The 20,836-nt window shown below is 54.6% G+C and overlaps 2 protein-coding genes across 3 annotated transcripts; both read left to right on the top strand.

Moving 5' to 3' along the window:
• Positions 1 to 49: 49 nt before the first annotated feature.
• LOC144952461 (mitochondrial fission factor-like) lies at positions 50 to 7,852 on the top strand. 2 transcript variants are annotated; one of them, XM_078882867.1, is made up of 4 exons: positions 50 to 165; positions 1,053 to 1,109; positions 2,728 to 2,812; positions 6,632 to 7,852. In XM_078882867.1, the coding sequence occupies exons 1-4, from the start codon at positions 74 to 76 to the stop codon at positions 6,761 to 6,763; spliced, it is 366 nt and encodes a 121-aa protein (XP_078738993.1). In that variant the 5' UTR covers positions 50 to 73; the 3' UTR covers positions 6,764 to 7,852. The 2 variants fall into 2 exon arrangements, with proteins under 2 accessions (XP_078738993.1, XP_078738994.1); XM_078882868.1 differs by lacking the exon at positions 1,053 to 1,109.
• A 3,600-nt stretch (positions 7,853 to 11,452) lies between these two features.
• Positions 11,453 to 20,678, top strand: LOC144952447 (uncharacterized). The gene is made up of 4 exons (XM_078882855.1): positions 11,453 to 12,259; positions 15,389 to 15,526; positions 18,512 to 18,640; positions 20,269 to 20,678. The coding sequence occupies exons 1-3, from the start codon at positions 12,074 to 12,076 to the stop codon at positions 18,635 to 18,637; spliced, it is 450 nt and encodes a 149-aa protein (XP_078738981.1). The 5' UTR covers positions 11,453 to 12,073; the 3' UTR covers positions 18,638 to 18,640; positions 20,269 to 20,678.
• Positions 20,679 to 20,836: the final 158 nt, after the last annotated feature.

Here is a 20,836-nt window from a genome sequence, read left to right as displayed (position 1 = left end):
GGAGGCGGAGGAGGAGGCGGTGGGCGGGGGGGGGCTGGTGGTGGGGGGGGGCGAGGGGGGGGGCCCCCTGACGATGGGAGGGGCAGCGCTGGCGCTGCTGAGGGAGGCGTTGGGCAGGGCGGCCGTGCAACTCCAGGAGCTGTGGGGAGACGGGGCCGACCGGCGGTGAGCACGCTCACCGGCTCACCGGCTCACCGGCTCACTCACCGGCTCGCTCGCCAGCTTACCCACCAGCTCACTCACCAGCTCACTCACCAGCTCACTCACCAGCTCACTCACCAGCTCACCCGCCCACTCGCCGGCTCACCCACCCGCTCAACAGCTCACCACCTCACTCATCAGCTGACCCACCCATTCACCCGTTCACTCATTGGCTCACCCGCTCACGCACCCGCTCACTCATCGGCTCGCTCACCCGCCCATCCGTTCACTCACTCACTCATCCACTCACGCACTCACCCATTCATTCATCCACTCACTCACCCATGTACTCATCCACGTGAAGTGTGGCAAAGGCTCGCTGACAGGAGGTCACGGGGACAGACCCAGCAGGTGCCTTGGGTTGCCTGCTGTGCCAGGCTAGGTGCAGGAGGTCACGGGACAGACCCAGCAGGTGCCTTGGGTTGACTGCTGTGCCAGGCTAGGTGCAGGAGGTCACGGGGACAGACCCAGCAGGTGCCACGGGTTGACTGCTGTGCCAGGCTAGGTGCAGGTCACGGGACAGACTCAGCAGGTGCCTTGGGTTGACTGCTGTGCCAGGCTAGGTGCAGGAGATCACGGGGACAGACCCAGCAGGTGCCTTGGGTTGAGTGCCAGGCTAGGTGCAGGAGGTCACGGGGACAGACCCAGCAGGTGCCATGGGGTCGACTCACTGAGATGACCGGCCAATGCACCACCTGTGCCCGCTCCCTACTCTGCCATTCACTCACGTCAAGTTGATTCCGAAACCACGGCAAGGCAGAGACACACACACACACACGCTGCTCACCGCGCCGACCCTTAGCCTGATGCGCGTGCGCGTCCACCTGGGTCTCTTTTGCCTCTTTGTCCAGATCCCTCGGCCGCAGGGAATTGTTGGCGCCCAGGGCCCAGTGTGAGTCTAGCCCCAGGTGAGTGCAGGTCGGGGGACCACCACCACCACCGCCAACACCGCCACCAACACCACCACCGCCACCACCACCACCGCCGCCGCCACCGCCACCACCACCGTCACCGCCACCACCACCAAACGCCGCCACCACCAAACGCCGCCACCACCGCCAACGCCACCACCACCGCCGCCACCAATGTCGCCACCACCGCCTCCGCCACCACCACCGCCGCCACCAATGTCGCCACCACCGCCGCCACCACCACCACCAAAAACATGAACAAGAAAACATCTTAAAGTGATTATGTGACTAAGTGCAAACAGAAAATCCAAAAAAAGACAGCAAAATATTGCAGAAAAAGCACCGTACACCAGCACTGTGCAAAAATCCCAGTGGGATGCAAGTCAAACAACAACAACAACAACCACAAGACAACTTAGATTAAGGCCATCAGTCTAACTCTGTACTACAACAACACAAACATGGCCAAACCAATACACTTTTCGAAATCACCAAAATAAAGCCATGAAAGCAATGTGCCAGTGATCATAGGAACTGAGACCGAATTTTCACAATAAACGACATAAACAACATGTACCACCAAAACTCATGCAGCCATAGCTGGCTGCATGAGTCACTCCACAACAGCAGCTGGAGCATCAGTCGGAGTGTCAACATTTTTCAATGCACCTTTAAGATCAGCGCACTAAATCAAAACACAGGTCATACTTTGCATACTTTTCAGCGATCATCCGGAGCGAAACATTGTATTTTAGGCCACTAACAAAACAAATTAATTCATGACGTTTCGAGCGCAACACATGCACGCTTGCGTGTCGCGCCCGAAATGCCAGCCGTGATTTGTTTTCTTTAAAACCTTTACCGAAGGAACCAGATAGTTTACTTTGCATGCTAATCGATGCGCGTCGCGCAAGCTCCATTGTTCCCGTACCTCCCGTCCAACGCGTTATTATTGCCTCTTCAACGGTAATCGCCATTGACGTGTCTATACGTGGTGACCCTTCTCGGCTCGCATTCAAACAACGTGGCGTTCTTGACGATTCGCTTGCGAGCGGCTGACCCGTGTGTTACCTGCAACGGTCTAAGGCCTCGTGCCGACGGCATCTTCACGACCCACACAACCCAACTTGGTGACGTTCAATCGATGGCCGGCACAGATCCGGCACAGATCCGGCACAGATCCGGCTCCCCTGCCGTGCGTGGGGTCTACGGGCACCTGGGCCACGTGGTGCACCCAGCCTGGCGCAGTCGCCGTGGTGATGTCACCGCCTCGGGGGTGGGGAAGGTGGCTGTTGTTGTATTTATGCGCTGTGTGCGTGCGTCTGTGTGTGCGTCTGTGTGTGCGTGTGCGTCTGTGTGTGCGTGTGCGTCTGTGTGTGCGTGTGCGTCTGTGTGTGCGTGTGCGTCTGTGTGTGCGTGCGTCTGTGTGTGCGTCTGTGTGTGTGTGTGCGTCTGTGTGTGTGCGTGCGTGCGTCTGTGTCTGTGTGCATCTGTGTGTGCGTGTGTCTGTGTGGGTGCCTGCGTGCGTGTTACTTGTGTGTGTGCGTGTGTGTGTGTGCGTGCGTGTGCGTGCGTCTGTGTGTGCGTCTTGTGTGTGCGTGTACCCTCCAAACAGCCGTGTGGTGGAAGGCGTTACCATGGAGACGCCCGGTTGCCTTGACGACGTCACAGCCGCCGACGTCTCATCGCTACGGCGACAGGTCCCGCTCACTGCACCCCCCCCAAACCCCTCACCCCACAACACCCAGAGACTCGCACAGAGACCCAGAGACTCACACAGAGACCCAGAGACTCGCACAGAGACCCACAGACTCGCACAGAGACCCAGAGACTCGCACAGAGACCCAGAGACTCACACAGAGACCCAGAGACTCACACAGAGACCCAGAGACTCACACAGAGACCCAGAGACTCACACAGAGACCCAGAGACACACACAGAGACCCAGAGACTCGCACAGAGACCCAGAGACTCACACAGAGACCCAGAGACTCACACAGAGACTCAGAGACTCACACAGAGACCCAGAGACTCGCACAGAGACCCAGAGACTCACACAGAGACCCACAGACTCGCACAGAGACCCAGAGACTCACACAGAGACCCAGAGACTCACACAGAGACCCAGAGACTCGCACAGAGACCCAGAGACTCGCACAGAGACCCAGAGACTCACACAGAGACCCAGAGACTCGCACAGAGACCCAGAGACTCGCACAGAGACCCAGAGACTCGCACAGAGATCCAGAGACTCACACACAGACCCAGAGACTCACACAGAGACCCAGAGACTCACACAGAGACCCAGAGACTCACACAGAGACCCAGAGACTCACACAGAGACCCAGAGACTCGCACAGAGACCCAGAGACTCGCACAGAGACCCAGAGACTCGCACAGAGACCCAGAGACTCACACAGAGACCCAGAGACTCACACAGAGACCCAGAGACTCGCACAGAGACCCAGAGACTCACACAGAGACCCAGAGACTCACACAGAGACCCAGAGACTCGCACAGAGACCCAGAGACTCACACAGAGACCCAGAGACTCACACAGAGACCCAGAGACTCACACAGAGACCCAGAGACTCACACAGAGACCCAGAGACTCACACAGAGACCCAGAGACTCGCACAGAGACCCAGAGACTCACACAGAGACCCAGAGACTCACACAGAGACCCAGAGACTCACACAGAGACCCAGAGACTCGCACAGAGACCCAGAGACTCGCACAGAGACCCAGAGACTCGCACAGAGACCCAGAGACTCGCACAGAGACCCAGAGACTCACACAGAGACCCAGAGACTCACACACAGACCCAGAGACTCACACAGAGACCCAGAGACTCACACAGAGACCCAGAGACTCACACAGAGACCCAGAGACTCGCACAGAGACCCAGAGACTCGCACAGAGACCCAGAGACTCACACACAGACCCAGAGACTCACACAGAGACCCAGAGACTCACACAGAGACACATAGACTCACACAGAGACCCAGAGACTCACACAGAGACCCACAGACTCGCACAGAGACCCAGAGACTCACACAGAGACCCACAGACTCACACAGAGACCCACAGACTCGCACAGAGACCCAGAGACTCGCACAGAGACCCAGAGACTCACACAGAGACCCAGAGACTCACACAGAGACCCAGAGACTCGCACAGAGACCCAGAGACTCACACAGAGACCCAGAGACTCACACAGAGACCCAGAGACTCACACAGAGACCCAGAGACTCACACAGAGACCCAGAGACTCACACAGAGACCCAGAGACTCACACAGAGACCCAGAGACTCACACAGAGACCCAGAGACTCACACAGAGACCCAGAGACTCGCACAGAGACCCAGAGACTCACACAGAGACCCAGAGACTCGCACAGAGACCCAGAGACTCGCACAGAGACCCAGAGACTCGCACAGAGACCCAGAGACTCGCACAGAGACCCAGAGACTCGCACAGAGACCCAGAGACTCGCACAGAGACCCAGAGACTCGCACAGAGACCCAGAGACTCGCACAGAGACCCAGAGACTCACACAGAGACCCAGAGACTCACACAGAGACACATAGACTCACACAGAGACACATAGACTCACACAGAGACCCATAGACTCACACAGAGACCCAGAGACTCACACAGAGACACATAGACTCACACAGAGACACATAGACTCACACAGAGACCCATAGACTCACACAGAGACCCAGAGACTCACACAGAGACACATAGACTCACACAGAGACACAGACTCACACAGAGACCCATAGACTCCACACACAGAGACCCATAGACTCACACACAGAGACCCATATACTCCACACATAGAGACCCATAGACTCACACAGAGACCCAGAGACTCACACAGAGACCCATAGACTCACACAGAGACACATAGACTCACACAGAGACTCATAGACTCACACAGAGACCCACAGACTCACACACACAGAGACACAGAGACCCATAGACACACAGAGACCCATAGACTCCGCACACACAGAGACCCATAGACTCACACAGAGACCCACACACACACAGAGACCCATAGACTCACACAGAGACCCACAGACTCCACACACACAGAGACCCATAGACTCACACAGAGACCCATAGACACACAGAGACCCATAGACTCACACAGAGACCCATAGACACACAGAGACCCATAGACTCACACAGAGACCCATAGACACACAGAGACCCATAGACACACAGAGACCCATAGACTCACACAGAGACCCACAGACTCCACACACACAGAGACCCATAGACTCACACAGAGACCCACACACACACAGAGACCCATAGACACACAGAGACCCATAGACTCCGCACACACAGAGACCCATAGACTCATACAGAGACCCACAGACTCCACACACAGAGACCCACACACACACAGAGACCCACAGACTCACACAGCGACCCATAGACTCACACAGAGACCCATAGACTCACACACAGAGACCCACACACACAGAGACCCACAAACTCACACAGAGACCCACACACACAGAGACCCACACAGAGACCCACACAGAGACCCATAGACTCCCACAGACCCACACACTCACACAGAGACTCACAAACTCACACAGAGACCCATAGACTCCCACAGAGACCCACACACACATAGACCCATAGACTACCACAGAGACTCATAGACTCACAGACTCCACACACAGAGACCCACACACAGAGACCCACACACAGAGACCCACACACAGAGACCCACACACAGAGACCCACACACAGAGACCCACACACAGAGACCCACACACAGAGACCCACACACAGAGACCCACACACACACACTGAGACTCACACACACACACTGAGACTCACACACACACTGAGACTCACACACACACACACACTGAGACTCACACACACACACACTGAGACTCACACACACACACACTGAGACTCACACACACACACACTGAGACTCACACACACACACACTGAGACTCACACACACACACACTGAGACTCACACACACACACACTGAGACTCACACACACACACACTGAGACTCACACACACACACACACTGAGACTCACACACACACACACACTGAGACTCACACACACACACACTGAGACTCACACACACACTGAGACTCACACACACACACACTGAGACTCACACACACACACACTGAGACTCACACACACACACATTGAGACTCACACACACACACTGAGACTCACACACACACACTGAGACTCACACACACACACCGAGACACACACACACACAGAGACACACACACACACAGACACACACACACACAGACACACACACACCGAGACACACACACACAGAGACACACACACACACAGAGACCCACACACACACAGAGACACACACACACACAGAGACACACACACACACCGAGACACACACACACCGAGACACACACAGAGACACACACCGAGACACACACAGAGACACACACACTGAGACTGAACCTCGGCCTGTGACCCCACGTAGGTGTCGAAGCTGAACCGGCGGCTCCAGCGCGTGGAGACGGAGGCGGCTGAGCGAGCGCAGCGCGACCACCTCCTGTACGGCGCCACGCTCGCACTCGCGCTCATCAACACCTGGCTCTGGATGCGCCGATAGCCACCGGCCGGTGGCGGTGGTGGCGGTGGTGGTGGCGGTGGTGGTGGTGGTGGGAACAGAAGGATTTTAAGAGCAGCAGCAGAAGTATAACTCAGCAGCAGAAGACTTAACAGCAGCAGAAGCAGCAGCAGCAGCAGCAGCAGAAGTTAACAGCAGAAGCAGCAGCAGCAGCAGCAGAAGCAGCAGCAGAAGCAGCAGCAGCAGCAGCAGAAGTTAACAGCAGAAGCAGCAGCAGCAAAAGTATAATTGAACAGCAGACATTAACAATAGCAGCAGCAGCAGCAGCAGACGTTAACAGTAGTGCAAGTTGACAGCAGTGGAAGTTGACAGCAGTGGAAGAAGCGTGTCTCTCTCTCTCATCGTCATCATCATCACAGTGACAAAATGTTAACTCCCTCGCCTGGTGTGCAGGAGGTCTCCGTGGGTTCGATCCCGACCCTGACGACGCCTGCTGCTGTATATTTGGAGCTTGCGTGTCTCTCTCTCTCTCTCTCCCCGTGGATTTTTCTCCGAATCAACGTCACCACGCGTTTAGAGTTATTTGGTTACCGCTGTGAATTTCCGTGCGACGATGATGACGACGATGACGACGATGACGACGACGACGACGACGATGGTGACGATGATGACGACGACGATGACGACGATGGTGACGATGATTACAAGCCACCACATTGTGTGAGCTATCATTTGTGATGGCTGTGTGGCTTAAACAAATAGCTACACTGCAGCTCCGTTACACGGGGCCTTACATCCTGGTAAAATAACAAGATACTGTTTACGATGATGATGATTATTCTGGTCATCATCATCGTCGTCGTCATCGTCGTCATCATCGTCGTCGTCATCGTCGTCGTCGTCATCATCGCCATCATCGTCGTCGTCATCATCATCGTCATCATCGTCATCATCGTCATCATCGTCGTCGTCGTCGTCATCGTCATCATCATCCGGGCTGTGGATGCGAATGTGATGTTGCCGGGCGTGGATTAGCGACGGGTCACGTAATTTATTTATTTCCGTTCCGTTGTTGTGCCGGGCGAGCGGTTGGATACATGGGCGATGGTAATAAAGCGATGTCTCCTCTCGCTCGCTCGCTCTCTCACTCACTCACTCACTCTCACTCGCTCTCTCTCACTCGCTCGCTCTCTCACTCGCTCGCTCGCTCACTCTCACTCGCTCGCTCGCTCTCTCTCTCTCACTCGCTCTCTCTCTCACTCGCTCGCTCGCTCTCTCTCTCACTCGCTCTCTCTCTCTCTCGCTCGCTCGCTCTCTCTCTCACTCTCTCTCTCTCGCTCGCTCGCTCTCTCTCACTCGCTCTCTCTCTCACTCGCTCTCTCTCTCTCGCTCTCTCTCACTCGCTCGCTCGCTCTCTCTCACTCGCTCTCTCTCTCGCTCTCTCGCTCTCTCTCTCGCTCGCTCTCGCTCGCTCTCTCAGCAGGAGGTTAAATCCGCGTTCATGAATCCCCCTCCCCGCCCCACCGCTACGCCATCAGCGCTCTGTTGAAGGAACGTAACGGGGAGGTGGATTTCTCCCCGAGTGTCTGTTGCCTGATGATGCCGGTTGTGATTACTGGCGGAACGTGACTGTGATCGGATTGTAAACGTTGTGGCTTGGCTCTCCAATACGCAACCGGTGTAGTGATGTATTAGTATACTACACTATACACTACACTACTATACACCAGTACACTACACTATACACTACACTATACACTAGTGCTGTACTAGTATACTACACTATAAACTACACTATACACTACACTACTATACACCAGTACACTACACTATACACTACACTATACACTAGTGCTGTACTAGTATACTACACTATAAACTACACTATACACTACACTACTATACACCAGTACACTACACTATACACTACACTATACACTAGTGCTGTACTAGTACACTACACTATACACTACTATACACTACACTACACTATACACTACTATACACTACACTACTATACACTACACTATACACTACACTACTATACACTACACTATGCACTACACTATACGCTAGTGCTGTACTAGTATACTACACTATACACTAGTATACTACACTATACACTACACTATACTATACACTACACTATACACTACACTATGCACTACACTATACACTAGTGCTGTACTAGTATACTACACTATACACTACACTATACTATACACTATACACTAGTGCTGTACTATACACTAGTGGTGGGGGGGGGGGGGAGTGGTGGTGGGTTTCGTGAGCCAATTGGCGCAGGGGGACCGTGACCTCCCGACCGTGGGCAGAGAGAGCGAGCGAGCGAGAGAGCGAGAGAGCGAGGGTTACATAAAGCCCCGTAAAAAAAAAAAATTACAAAATGATGAACGAAACAAAGTGCCGAATACACGGAGCATCTTCTTGTTTCCACTGATCGTAAAAAAAAAAGAGAGAGCGACATGGAGAGCGAAGCTGCCACGGAGTCAGTGGGGGGTGTGGGTGGTGGTGGGTGGTGGGTGGTGGTGTGAGTGGAGGTGTGGGTGGTTGGTGGGTGGAGGAGTGGTTGGTGGGTGGGTGTGTGGGTGGTGGTGTGGGTGGGTGGGTGGTGGTGTGGATGAGTGGGTGGTGTGTGGGTGGGTGGTGTGTGGGTGGGTGGGTGGTGGAGGTGTGAATGGGAGTGGTGGTGTGTGGGTGGTTGGGGTGGGTGGTGGTTGGTGGTGGTGTGGGTGGGTGGGTGGTGGGGTGGGTGGGTGGTGGGTGGAGGTGTGGGTGGGAGTGGTGGGGTGGGTGGATGGTGGTGGGGGTGTGGGTGGTGTGGTTGGTGGATGGTGGTGGGGGTGTGGGTGGTTGGTGGGTGGGTGGAGGTGGTGTGTGGGTGGTGGTTGTGTGAGTGGTTGGTGGGTGTGTGGGTGGGTTGTGGTTTGGATGAGTGGGTGGTGGTGTGGGTGGTGGTGGTGGTGTGTGTGGGTGGTGGTGTGGTTGGTTGGTTGGTGGGTGGTTGGTGTGTGGTGTGGGTGGGTGGGTGGTGGTGGTGTGGGTGGGTGGAGGTGTGGGTGGGTGAGTGGTGGTATGGGTGGATGGAGGTGTGGGTGGGAGTGGTGTGAGTGCGGGTGGTGGTGGTGTGGGCGGATGGGTGGTGGTGTGAGTGGGTGGTGGGGTGGGTGGTGGTGGGGTTGTAGTGGGTGGTGGTGGTGTGAGTAGCGGTGTGTGTGGGTGGTGGTGTGTGTTGGATGGGTGGTGTGTGGGTGGTTGGTGGGTGTGTGGATAGGTTGTGTGTGTGGGTGAGTGGTGGTGGTGTGAGTAGCGGTGTGGGTGGTGGTGGTGTGGGTTGTAGTGTGTGTGGGTGGTAGTGTGGTGGTGGTCTGAGTAGCGGTGTGGGTGGTGGTGGTTGTTTGCTGATCACTGACCGATACTCGACCCCCTCGTTGCGAAATTGCAACCGCAGAGCGATTGGCTTGCGGGGGAGGGAGGTCACGGGCACAGACTCCCTTGCAGGATCACGTGGCTTCTAACAACAGCAACAACAACAACGATTCTCATTTCTACCCCGTGGCGCTCCGGCGAGGCGGAGTCTCTCAGCTCTTTAACAGCAGAACGCGGCTCAGAGGTTGGGTGGGTGGCCAGCACCACGCCCGGCCGACTTTGTCTCCCCCAGTGGCGATGTTTACTACACACCGCACCGGGTACTCGTTTGAGGCCGAGTCGACCTAGGGGAGGCCCAGGACCGGTTCAGATAATTGTCACCGCCGGTGTTGGCCGTGAGCGGGAATCGAACTCGGGTTGCCAGGTTCACAGCGCAGCGTAGCGCTAACCACTACACCCACCGCTCCCCACACAGTCACACCACAACAACCGCCATTCGCCACTAAGTGGCGGTGACGTCACCCGGACGCTTGTGCCAGGCCAAGTGCACCTTGAGGCCACGTGAAGTGTCGAACGCCCGCTGGCAGGAGGTCACGGGGCAGACCCAGGTGCCACGGGTCGACTGACCGAGATGACCAAGATGACTGGCTGATGCACCACCTGTGCCCCCTACTGTACCAACTTGCTGTGCTTTAGCCACCCGGCGCTCCGCTCGTTGTTGTGAGCGTCGCTCCTCCGCCCTCCGTTGTTGCTGGAGGGCGACTGCCTCCAACTGCCCAGTAGCGTCCTTTACGAGCCTCCACAGAGGCCGATCTTGACACTGCTGGTACCAGTCATCGGCAAGTCCATTCAGCTCCACGTCCTCCTGTACCACATCACTCCATCTCTTCTCTAGCCCGTGCCGCGCCCGTTTAGCCCCCTCGATCCGGCCGAACAAATGCTGTTTAGGCATGCGGTGGCTGGGCATGCGGGCTACATGGCCCAGCCAATGCAGCCTTGCCTGCCGGAGGAGCTCACCGATGGGACATTGCCCAGATCTTTCAAGGATTTGTAAGCTCCTCACACAATCCAGCCTGCAGGTTAAACCCAGGATGGATCGTAGGCAGGCCAGCCTAAATGTTTCTAACCGGCAGTGTACACACACACAGTCACACACACAGTCACACATACACACACACGTGTACACACACACACAGTCACACACACGTGTACACACACACGGAGCTTTGTACACAAAGTTGACACTGCCATTGAGCTCTGTGACCCCCGTTCTCGTGTGCGGTGTGCGTCTCGCGATTGTAGCAGCAGCGGCAGCAGAAAGTCCAAGACACGTGACCTGCCAGCGACTCGTGGCAATGTTGAAATCTAGATTTAGATTCACAAATATTTACCCTGGAATGCCGCTCCCTTTGAGACCGTCCCAGAAAAGCGACAGACACGGCGAGAGGCGGACAGAGCGACAGACGGAGAGACAGAGACAGAGAGACAGACAGAGAGACAGAGAGAGACGGACACAGAGACAGATAGAGAGACAGACAGAGAGACAGAGAGAGACAGACAGACACGCGGGCGATAGTTTTACGCACCGCGGATACACATTCTCAGACGTGCAGACACAGGCAGATCCACACACCGACACACGCACCGACACACACACCGACACAAACACACACACCGACACAAACACACACACCGACACAAACACACACACGCACCGACACACACCCTGACACACAAAGATCCCCCGTATAGCCTTAAACAGACTGTAGGGGCAAGTGCTGTTAGCGAGCACCTGACACACACCCTGACACACACACCGACACACACACCCCCTGACACACACACACCCACACACACACACACCCCCTGACACACACACACCCACACACACACACCGACACACACACACCGTCACCCTCACCCGGACCGTACCAGCCTAGCTCCACACAACCAGAGCCGCGTGCCATGTCGCCCTACCCGCCGGGTCGCGTCCTGCTCTATCCGCTGCTGGCGCTGCAGCTGTGGCTGTGGATAGCGACCGGTGCCCCCGTGAAACTGCCGGCGGCAGAGGAAGACGCGCTGGTCAGCGCGGTCAACGCAGACTTCGGCTCGCACAGCGTCATGGGGCTCTGGAGGATCTCGAAGATCAAGGTGAGAGGAGCAGGTCGCTTTCCCCCAGTTCGCTTGCTTGCGTGCTTGCTTGCTTGCTTAGGACCGTGCAAATCTTTCGGTCGTTTTTTAACCCACTTCCCGTGATCCAATCGAGCTGACATTTTGCACACAGACTCGTTGGGCTTGACAATTAATGTTCGTGAAAATTTTTTTCCAAAATTTTACACTTTTTAGGACAAAAATATATTTAATTACCAATTGCTTAATGGTGCAATGCAATCATCTGACCCATAGGTGGCAGCCATCTCAAGCCAGAGGACGAGAGGACTCTAGCCGCCACGCATATAAAGGATTTATAGTGAAAAACTTTGTTTTTACTGGTTATACTTATTCTTGGTTCTTTCGGTAAAGTCACGTAGAAGGGAAATAATAAAATAATAAAAATGAAACTAAATAATTCTCACGACGTTTCGGCCACAACGCAAGCAGCCGTCAGGTGAAGAACAGGTCTGTCGAGAAGACGTTCATTCAGACGCTGTCTTCTCGACAGTCCTTCTCGACAGATCTGTTCTTCACCTGAGGACGGCTGCTTGCGTTGTGGCCGAAACGTCGTGAGAATAATTGTATTATGTTTCATTTTTATTATTTTATTATTTCCATTCTACGTGACATTACTGAAAGAACCAAGAAGATGAATCCCTGCAGTCACGAAAGCTTTAAATCGAAATTTTGGGTTTTGATTCCTTACCCGTACCCGGCCGCACCAGGGTCGCAAATGGGTACCCGTACCCGGCCGGGTACGGGTAGGGTACGGGTATCGGGTACCTGATTGCGACCTCTGGGATGAAGCCATGTTGCAGGCGCGGGTGGGTTGATTCTAGGAACTTGAATTGTGAGAAGAGACAAGACGTTGGGAAATGAGTGACAAACGGTGACTCACCAGTGACTCACGGCCTACCCGTACCCGGCTGCACCAGGGTCGCAAACGGGTACCCGTACCCTACCCGATACCCGGCTACCTTTACCCTACCCGTACCCAGCCGGGTACGGGTAGCCGGGTATCGGGTAGGGTATGGGTATCGGGTACCCGGTTGCGACCTCTGCTTTCCCCCCGTCGCTCCTGCCCTGCTGCTGCTCCCGCTGTCTAAGTCTCTAGGTAGGCCTCGGCAAGGTAAGGCAATTTACCCTTTTTACCGGGTAAAGGTAAAGGTGTCTACATGCCAAGGGGTAAGGTAAAGGGTACAGGGTAAAGGTAGATCGGAATAATTTACCCGGTAGGGTAAAGGTAGCGCGAAGTATTACCCGGTAAATGCGGTGCCTAGTTTACCGCTAGAAGCTCCGTGGCGCAGTCCGTGGCCTCCATTTAATAAGTAATATTTAAACAAACTTTCTTAAAAACACGCTTTTATTAAATGTCCTAGTAATGGGAGAACTCCACGACTCCAGGAAGTGGCCCCGAAGCTTGCCATAACGTAAGGGGACCGTGGCCAATTACAGCCAACGTCAGTTGAGCGTGGACAATTAGACCCAAGCCGAAACATAACATTAAAAAAATGTTTAAAAACATATTTGTATTTTTTATGAAAGAATAGAGTATTGTCATCAGTATGACATACGTATACCAAGTTTGCAGTCGATACCACATTGGGAAGTGGGTTAAAATTGAGTTACAAGATTTATTCTCTTACAGTTTAGATGGAAGCATATTATATAATTTTTACGACGTAGAATTGTAATGTATTACTTACTGTTAGTAACTCAGCTTATTGCAGAGTATAGTTAGTATACTGATGATACTATGTAGTTTATAATTTAGTTGTTTACGTGGTGGTTTTAGTTACAGCAGCTACATACTATTAACACTCCTTCCCTTTATTAATTCTACCCCTATCCCCTCCCTTTGATGCTGCTAATCCTGCATAATGCACGGGCATGAGTAGTACTAATCACATTCCTGCATTTCCCATAAATATGCTAAATTCCTCTTGATATGCAAATTCTTTTGTCGAAGTGCCCTTTCCCCCCCTTCCAACCCAGCTTAAATAGACGCTCCAAGCATGGTGCTGTTTCATTCAGACGCTGTCGCCTCGACAGACCTGTTCTTCACCTGAGGACGGCTGCTTGCGTTGTGGCCGAAACGTCGTGAGAATTATTTTATTATGGTTTATTTTTATTATTTTATTCCCTTCTTCGTGACTTTACCGAAAGAACCAAGAAGGTAGAGTGATTGTATTGTGGTAAGGTAAAAGGTAGGGTAAAGGTCAGAGGTGTGGACTCGAGTCATGTGACTTGGACTCGAGTCAGACTCGAGTCATGAATTTGATGACTTGCGACTCGACTTGGACTTGCATAACAATGACTTTGTCCCACCTATGAGATGTGGACTCGAGTCATGTGACTTGGACTCGAGTCAGACTCGAGTCATGAATTTGATGACTTGCGACTCGACTTGGACTTGCATAACAATGACTTTGTCCCACCTCTGGTAAAGGTACATTTGAACTTTGACCTTACCTTGCCGAGGCCTACCTCTAGGACGACGTTCCTCAGAGTCTGGGGCACCCAGACGCAGGACTTGAACTTGCTATCTCCGCCACGGCCATTGTGTGTACCACCACCACCACCAACACCACCACCACCACCACCAACACCACCACCACCAACACCACCACCACCAACACCACCACCAACACCACCACCAACACCACCACCACCAACACCACCAACACCACCAACACCACCACCACCACCAACACCACCACCACCACCACCAACACCACCACCAACACCACCACCAACACCAACACCACCACCACCACCAACACCACCACCACCAACACCACCACCACCAACACCACCAACACCACCACCAACACCATCTCCATCAACACCACCAACAACACCACCACCACCAACACCACGACCACCAACAACACTAACACCACGACCACCACCACCAACACGACCACCACCACCAACACGACCACGGCCACCAACACCACCACCACCAACACGACCACCACGACTACCAACACCACCACCACGACCACCACCAACACCACCACCACCACGACCACCACCACCACGACCACCACCACCACGACCACCACCACCACCACGACCACCACCACCACGACCACCACCACCACCACCGTTTCGCCCCTCTAGGACCAGGGCTTCGGAGGCAGCTACTGCGTGAAGTTCGAGGTGAGGGAGACGGTTTGCTTCAAGGGCGTCGACGGCGACGATGACGGCGGCCACGTGGTCGACTGGAGGAGCTGCGACTTCATGTCCGGAGCGGTGCCCGTGAGTGGCGCGGGGAGTTCCTCTCCGCTCAGAGTCGATGCCCCACCCACACACACGCCCACACACACACACACACACCTACACACACACAGACACACACACGCCTACACACACACACCTACACACACAGACACACACACAGACACACACACCTACACACACGCCTACACACACACACAGACACACACACAGACACAGACACACCCACACACACAGACACACACACAGACACACACAGACACAGACACACCCACACACACAGACACACACACAGACACACACACACAGACACACACACGCCCACACACACACACACCTACACACACAGACACACACCCACACCTACACACACACACACGCCTACACACACACACCCACACACACACAGACACACCCACACAGACACACACCCACACACACAGACACACACACACACAGACACACACACACCTACACACACACACACGCCTACACACATAGACACACACCCACACACACAGACACACACACACACAGACACACACACACACAGACACACACCTACACACACGCCTACACACACACACACCTACACACACAGACACACACCCACACAGACACACACACACACGCCTACACACACACACACCCACACACACACAGACACACCCACACAGACACACACCCACACACACAGACACACACACACACAGACACACACACACCTACACACACACACACGCCTACACACATAGACACACACCCACACACACACACAGACACACACACACACAGACACACACACACACAGACACACACACACACAGACACACACACACACAGACACACACGCCTACACACACACACACAGACACACACACACACAGACACACACACACAGACACACACACACAGACACACACACACAGACACACACACGCCTACACACACACACACGCCTACACACACACACACAGACACACACACACAGACACACCCACACACAGACACACCCACACACACAGACAGACACACACACACCCACACACAGACACACACACACGCCTACACACACACCCACACACACGCCCACACACACAGACACACACAGACACACACACACGCAGACACACACAGACACACACACACAGACAGACACACACAGACACACGCCTACACACACACACACCCATCCACACCAACCCACACCCCCACACACCCACCCACACACACACACACCCACACACACACCAACCCACACCTACACACACCCCCACACACCCACCCACACGCCAGCAACGTTGTTGTCGTTGTTGCCGGCAACAACGCCAGGCTCTGTCCGCTGCTGGACGCGAGCTCCGTCCCACCGCTCGGTCATCGGTGACAGCGCAGGAGCTGAGCGACTGTGTTGTGGGCGATTGATGTTGTGGGGGGCACGACTGTTGTTGTGGGCGATTGTTGTTGTGGGCGACTGTTGTTGTGGGCGACTGTTGTTGTGGGCAACTGTTGTTGCGGGGGGCGCGACTGTTGTTGTGGGCGATTGTTGTTGCGGGCAACTGTTGTTGTGGGCGACTGTTGTTGTGGGCGACTGTTGTTGTGGGCAACTGTTGTTGCGGGGGGCGCGACTGTTGTTGTGGGCGATTGTTGTTGTGGGCGACTGTTGTTGCGGGCGACTGTTGTTGTGGGGGGCACGACTGTTGTTGTGGGCGATTGTTGTTGTGGGCGATTGTTGTTGTGGGCGATTGTTGTTGTGGGCAACTGTTGTTGCGGGGGGCGCGACTGTTGTTGTGGGCGATTGTTGTTGCGGGCAACTGTTGTTGTGGGCAACTGTTGTTGCGGGGGGCGCGACTGTTGTTGTGGGCGATTGTTGTTGTGGGCAACTGTTGTTGTGGGCAACTGTTGTTGCGGGGGGCGCGACTGTTGTTGTGGGCGATTGTTGTTGTGGGCGACTGTTGTTGTGGGCGACTGTTGTTGTGGGCAACTGTTGTTGTGGGCGATTGTTGTTGTGGGCGACTGTTGTTGTGGGCAACTGTTGTTGCGGGGGGCGCGACTGTTGTTGTGGGCGATTGTTGTTGTGGGCGACTGTTGTTGTGGGCGACTGTTGTTGTGGGCGACTGTTGTTGCGGGCGACTGTTGTTGCGGGGGGCGCGACTGTTGTTGTGGGCGACTGTTGTTGTGGGCAACTGTTGTTGCGGGGGGCGCGACTGTTGTTGTGGGCGATTGTTGTTGTGGGCGACTGTTGTTGTGGGCGACTGTTGTTGTGGGCGACTGTTGTTGCGGGCGACTGTTGTTGTGGGGGGCACGACTGTTGTTGTGGGCGATTGTTGTTGTGGGCGATTGTTGTTGTGGGCGATTGTTGTTGTGGGCGATTGTTGTTGTGGGCGATTGTTGTTGCGGGGGGCGCGACTGTTGTTGTGGGCGATTGTTGTTGTGGGCAACTGTTGTTGTGGGCAACTGTTGTTGCGGGGGGCGCAACTGTTGTTGTGGGCGACTGTTGTTGTGGGCGACTGTTGTTGTGGGCAACTGTTGTTGTGGGCGATTGTTGTTGCGGGGGGCGCGACTGTTGTTGTGGGCGACTTTTGTTGTGGGCGACTGTTGTTGTGGGCAACTGTTGTTGCGGGCAACTGTTGTTGCGGGGGGCGCGACTGTTGTTGTGGGCGATTGTTGTTGTGGGCGATTGTTGTTGTGGGCGACTGTTGTTGTGGGCGACTGTTGTTGTGGGCAACTGTTGTTGTGGGCAACTGTTGTTGCGGGGGGCGCGACTGTTGTTGTGGGCGACTGTTGTTGCGGGCGACTGTTGTTGCGGGCAACTGTTGTTGTGGGGGGGCACGACTGTTGTTGTGGGTAACTGTTGTTGCGGGCAACTGTTGTTGTGGGGGGGCACGACTGTTGTTGTGGGCGACTGTTGTTGCAGGCAACTGTTGTTGCGGGCGACTGTTGTTGTGGGGGGGCACGACTGTTGTTGCGGGCGACTGTTGTTGCGCGTGACCGCGTCCTGTCGCGCAGAGCTCCTGGCTCTGCTCGGCTCAGCTCCGAGTGGTGCGCGGGAGGAAGTCGCAGGTGAGTGACCTCACCTGCGGACCCAGCAGCAGCGAGGAGGAGGAGGAGGAGGAAGAGGAGACCAAGGGCTAGCAGGTGAGGTGTGGGAGCAGCTCCTACGGCGGGCGCCGTGGTGGCTAGGAGATGTTGACTACCTCGCCTGGTTTACAGGAGGTCGTGGGTTCGATCCCGACCTTGACGACCCCTCCTGCTGTAGATTTGGAGTTGGCGTGTCTCTCTCTCATCATCATCATCACGGTGGCTAGGAGATGTTGACTACCTCGCCTGGTATACAGGAGGTCGTGGGTTCGATCCCGACCTTGACGACCCCTCCTGCTGTAGATTTGGAGTTGGCGTGTCTCTCTCTCATCATCATCATCACGGTGGCTATGAGATGTTGACTACCTCGCCTGGTATACAGGAGGTCGTGGGTTCCATCCCGACCCTGACGCCTGCTGCTGTATATTTGAAGTTGGCGTGTCTCTCTCTCATCATCATCATCATCACGGTGGCTAGGAGATGTTGACTACCTCGCCCGGCACGCAGGAGGTTGTGAGTCCGATCCAGACCTTGACGACGCCTGCTGCTGTATATTTGGAGTCTGCGTCTCTCTCAATCACCTACTCTCACTCTCATCCACTCACCCACCCACTCATTTACTCACCCACCCACTCAATTACTTACTCATACACTCACCCATTCACTCACACACTGACCTACTTACTCACTCATCCACTCACCCACCTACCCACCCAATCACCTACTCACACTCTCATCCACTCACCCACCCACTGAGTCACTCATTTACTCAACCACTCACTCACTCACCCACTCAATTACTTCATCTACTCGCCTACTCACCCACACACTGACCTACTTACTCACTCATCCACTCACCCACCTACCCACCCAATCACCTACTCACTCTCATCTACTCACCCACCCACTGAGTCACTCATTTACTCAACCACTCACTCACTCACTCACCCACTCAATTACCTCCTCATCTATTCGCCTACTCACCCACACACTGACCTACTTACCCACTCACCCACCTACCCACCCAATCACCTACTCACACTCTCATCCACTCACCCACCCACTCAGTCACTCACCCATCCACTCAATTACTTACTCATACACTCACCCACCGACCCACCCACCCAATAACCTACTCACTCTCATCCACTCACCCACTCACTCACACACTGACCTACTTACCCACTCATCCACTCACCCACCCAATCACCTGCTCACACTCTCATCCACTCACCCACACACTCATTTACTCACCCACTCAATCAATTACTTACTAATACACTTACCCACTCACTCATCCACACACGGACCTACTTAGCCACTCATCCACTCACCCACCTACCCACCCAATCACCTACTCACTCTCATCCACTCACCCACCCACTCAATTACTTACTCATACACTCACCCATTCACCCAACCAACCACTCGCCCAACCACACACTCACAGGGCAGAAGATGTAATGCCAGGCACAGGGCAGAAGTTGGAATGGAGATGTTGCACAGAGATCGGCTTGCATGCCGGAGTCAGGCAGGGCGCGTTGCGAGTCCGTGAGATCTGGTGATTGCTCGGGAAGGCGTTCGTCCAACAGTGTTCAGATCGTGGATGATTAGGGGACCTTTATGCTGTTGTGTCCCCCCCCCCGTCCCACCCCGTCCCACTCTTCTTCCGTGTGGTTTTGCAGGATATCACGAACGGTGCAATTCGGAAACAATTGCACGTGCCCGAGACGTGACCACCGTCCACTAATCAACCATTAATCAACCATTAATTAGCCATTCATTGCATCGCTTACACCCCCCACCCACACACCGTCAATGAAGGAGGGAGCTGTGTGTGGAGAGAGCTGTGGATGAACAGGGGAGCTTGTTTGTGAAGAGAGCTGTGGATTGAGGAAGCTGTGTGACGGAGAGAGCTGCGTATGAAGGAGGGAGCTGCGTGTAGAGAGAGCTGTGGATGGAGCTGTGGATGAAGGAGGGAGCTGTGTGTGGAGAGAGCCGTGGATGAAGGAGGGCGCTGTGTGTGGAGAGAGCTGTGGATGAACGGGGGGGAGCTATGTGTGACGGCGGTGGAATAAACGGTCTGGAACCCTGACCTGTCTCCTCCACGTGTTTGTCAGAGAGCCTCCGCTCCGCACGCATTCATTGGACGATGCCGGCTGCGGCTGCCACCGTCTCTGCATCCGCGCCTCCACAACAACGCATAGCAGACTCGCACGAAAGCACGACTCGAAGCAACGCCCGTGTCGTGCC

This window comes from Lampetra fluviatilis, chromosome 67 (genome assembly GCF_964198595.1).
Source record: "Lampetra fluviatilis chromosome 67, kcLamFluv1.1, whole genome shotgun sequence".
In the NCBI taxonomy this organism is placed as follows: Eukaryota; Metazoa; Chordata; class Hyperoartia; order Petromyzontiformes; family Petromyzontidae; genus Lampetra; species Lampetra fluviatilis.
The sequence above is the reverse complement of the archived record's forward strand: the minus strand, read 5'-3'. Positions and strand labels throughout refer to the sequence as shown.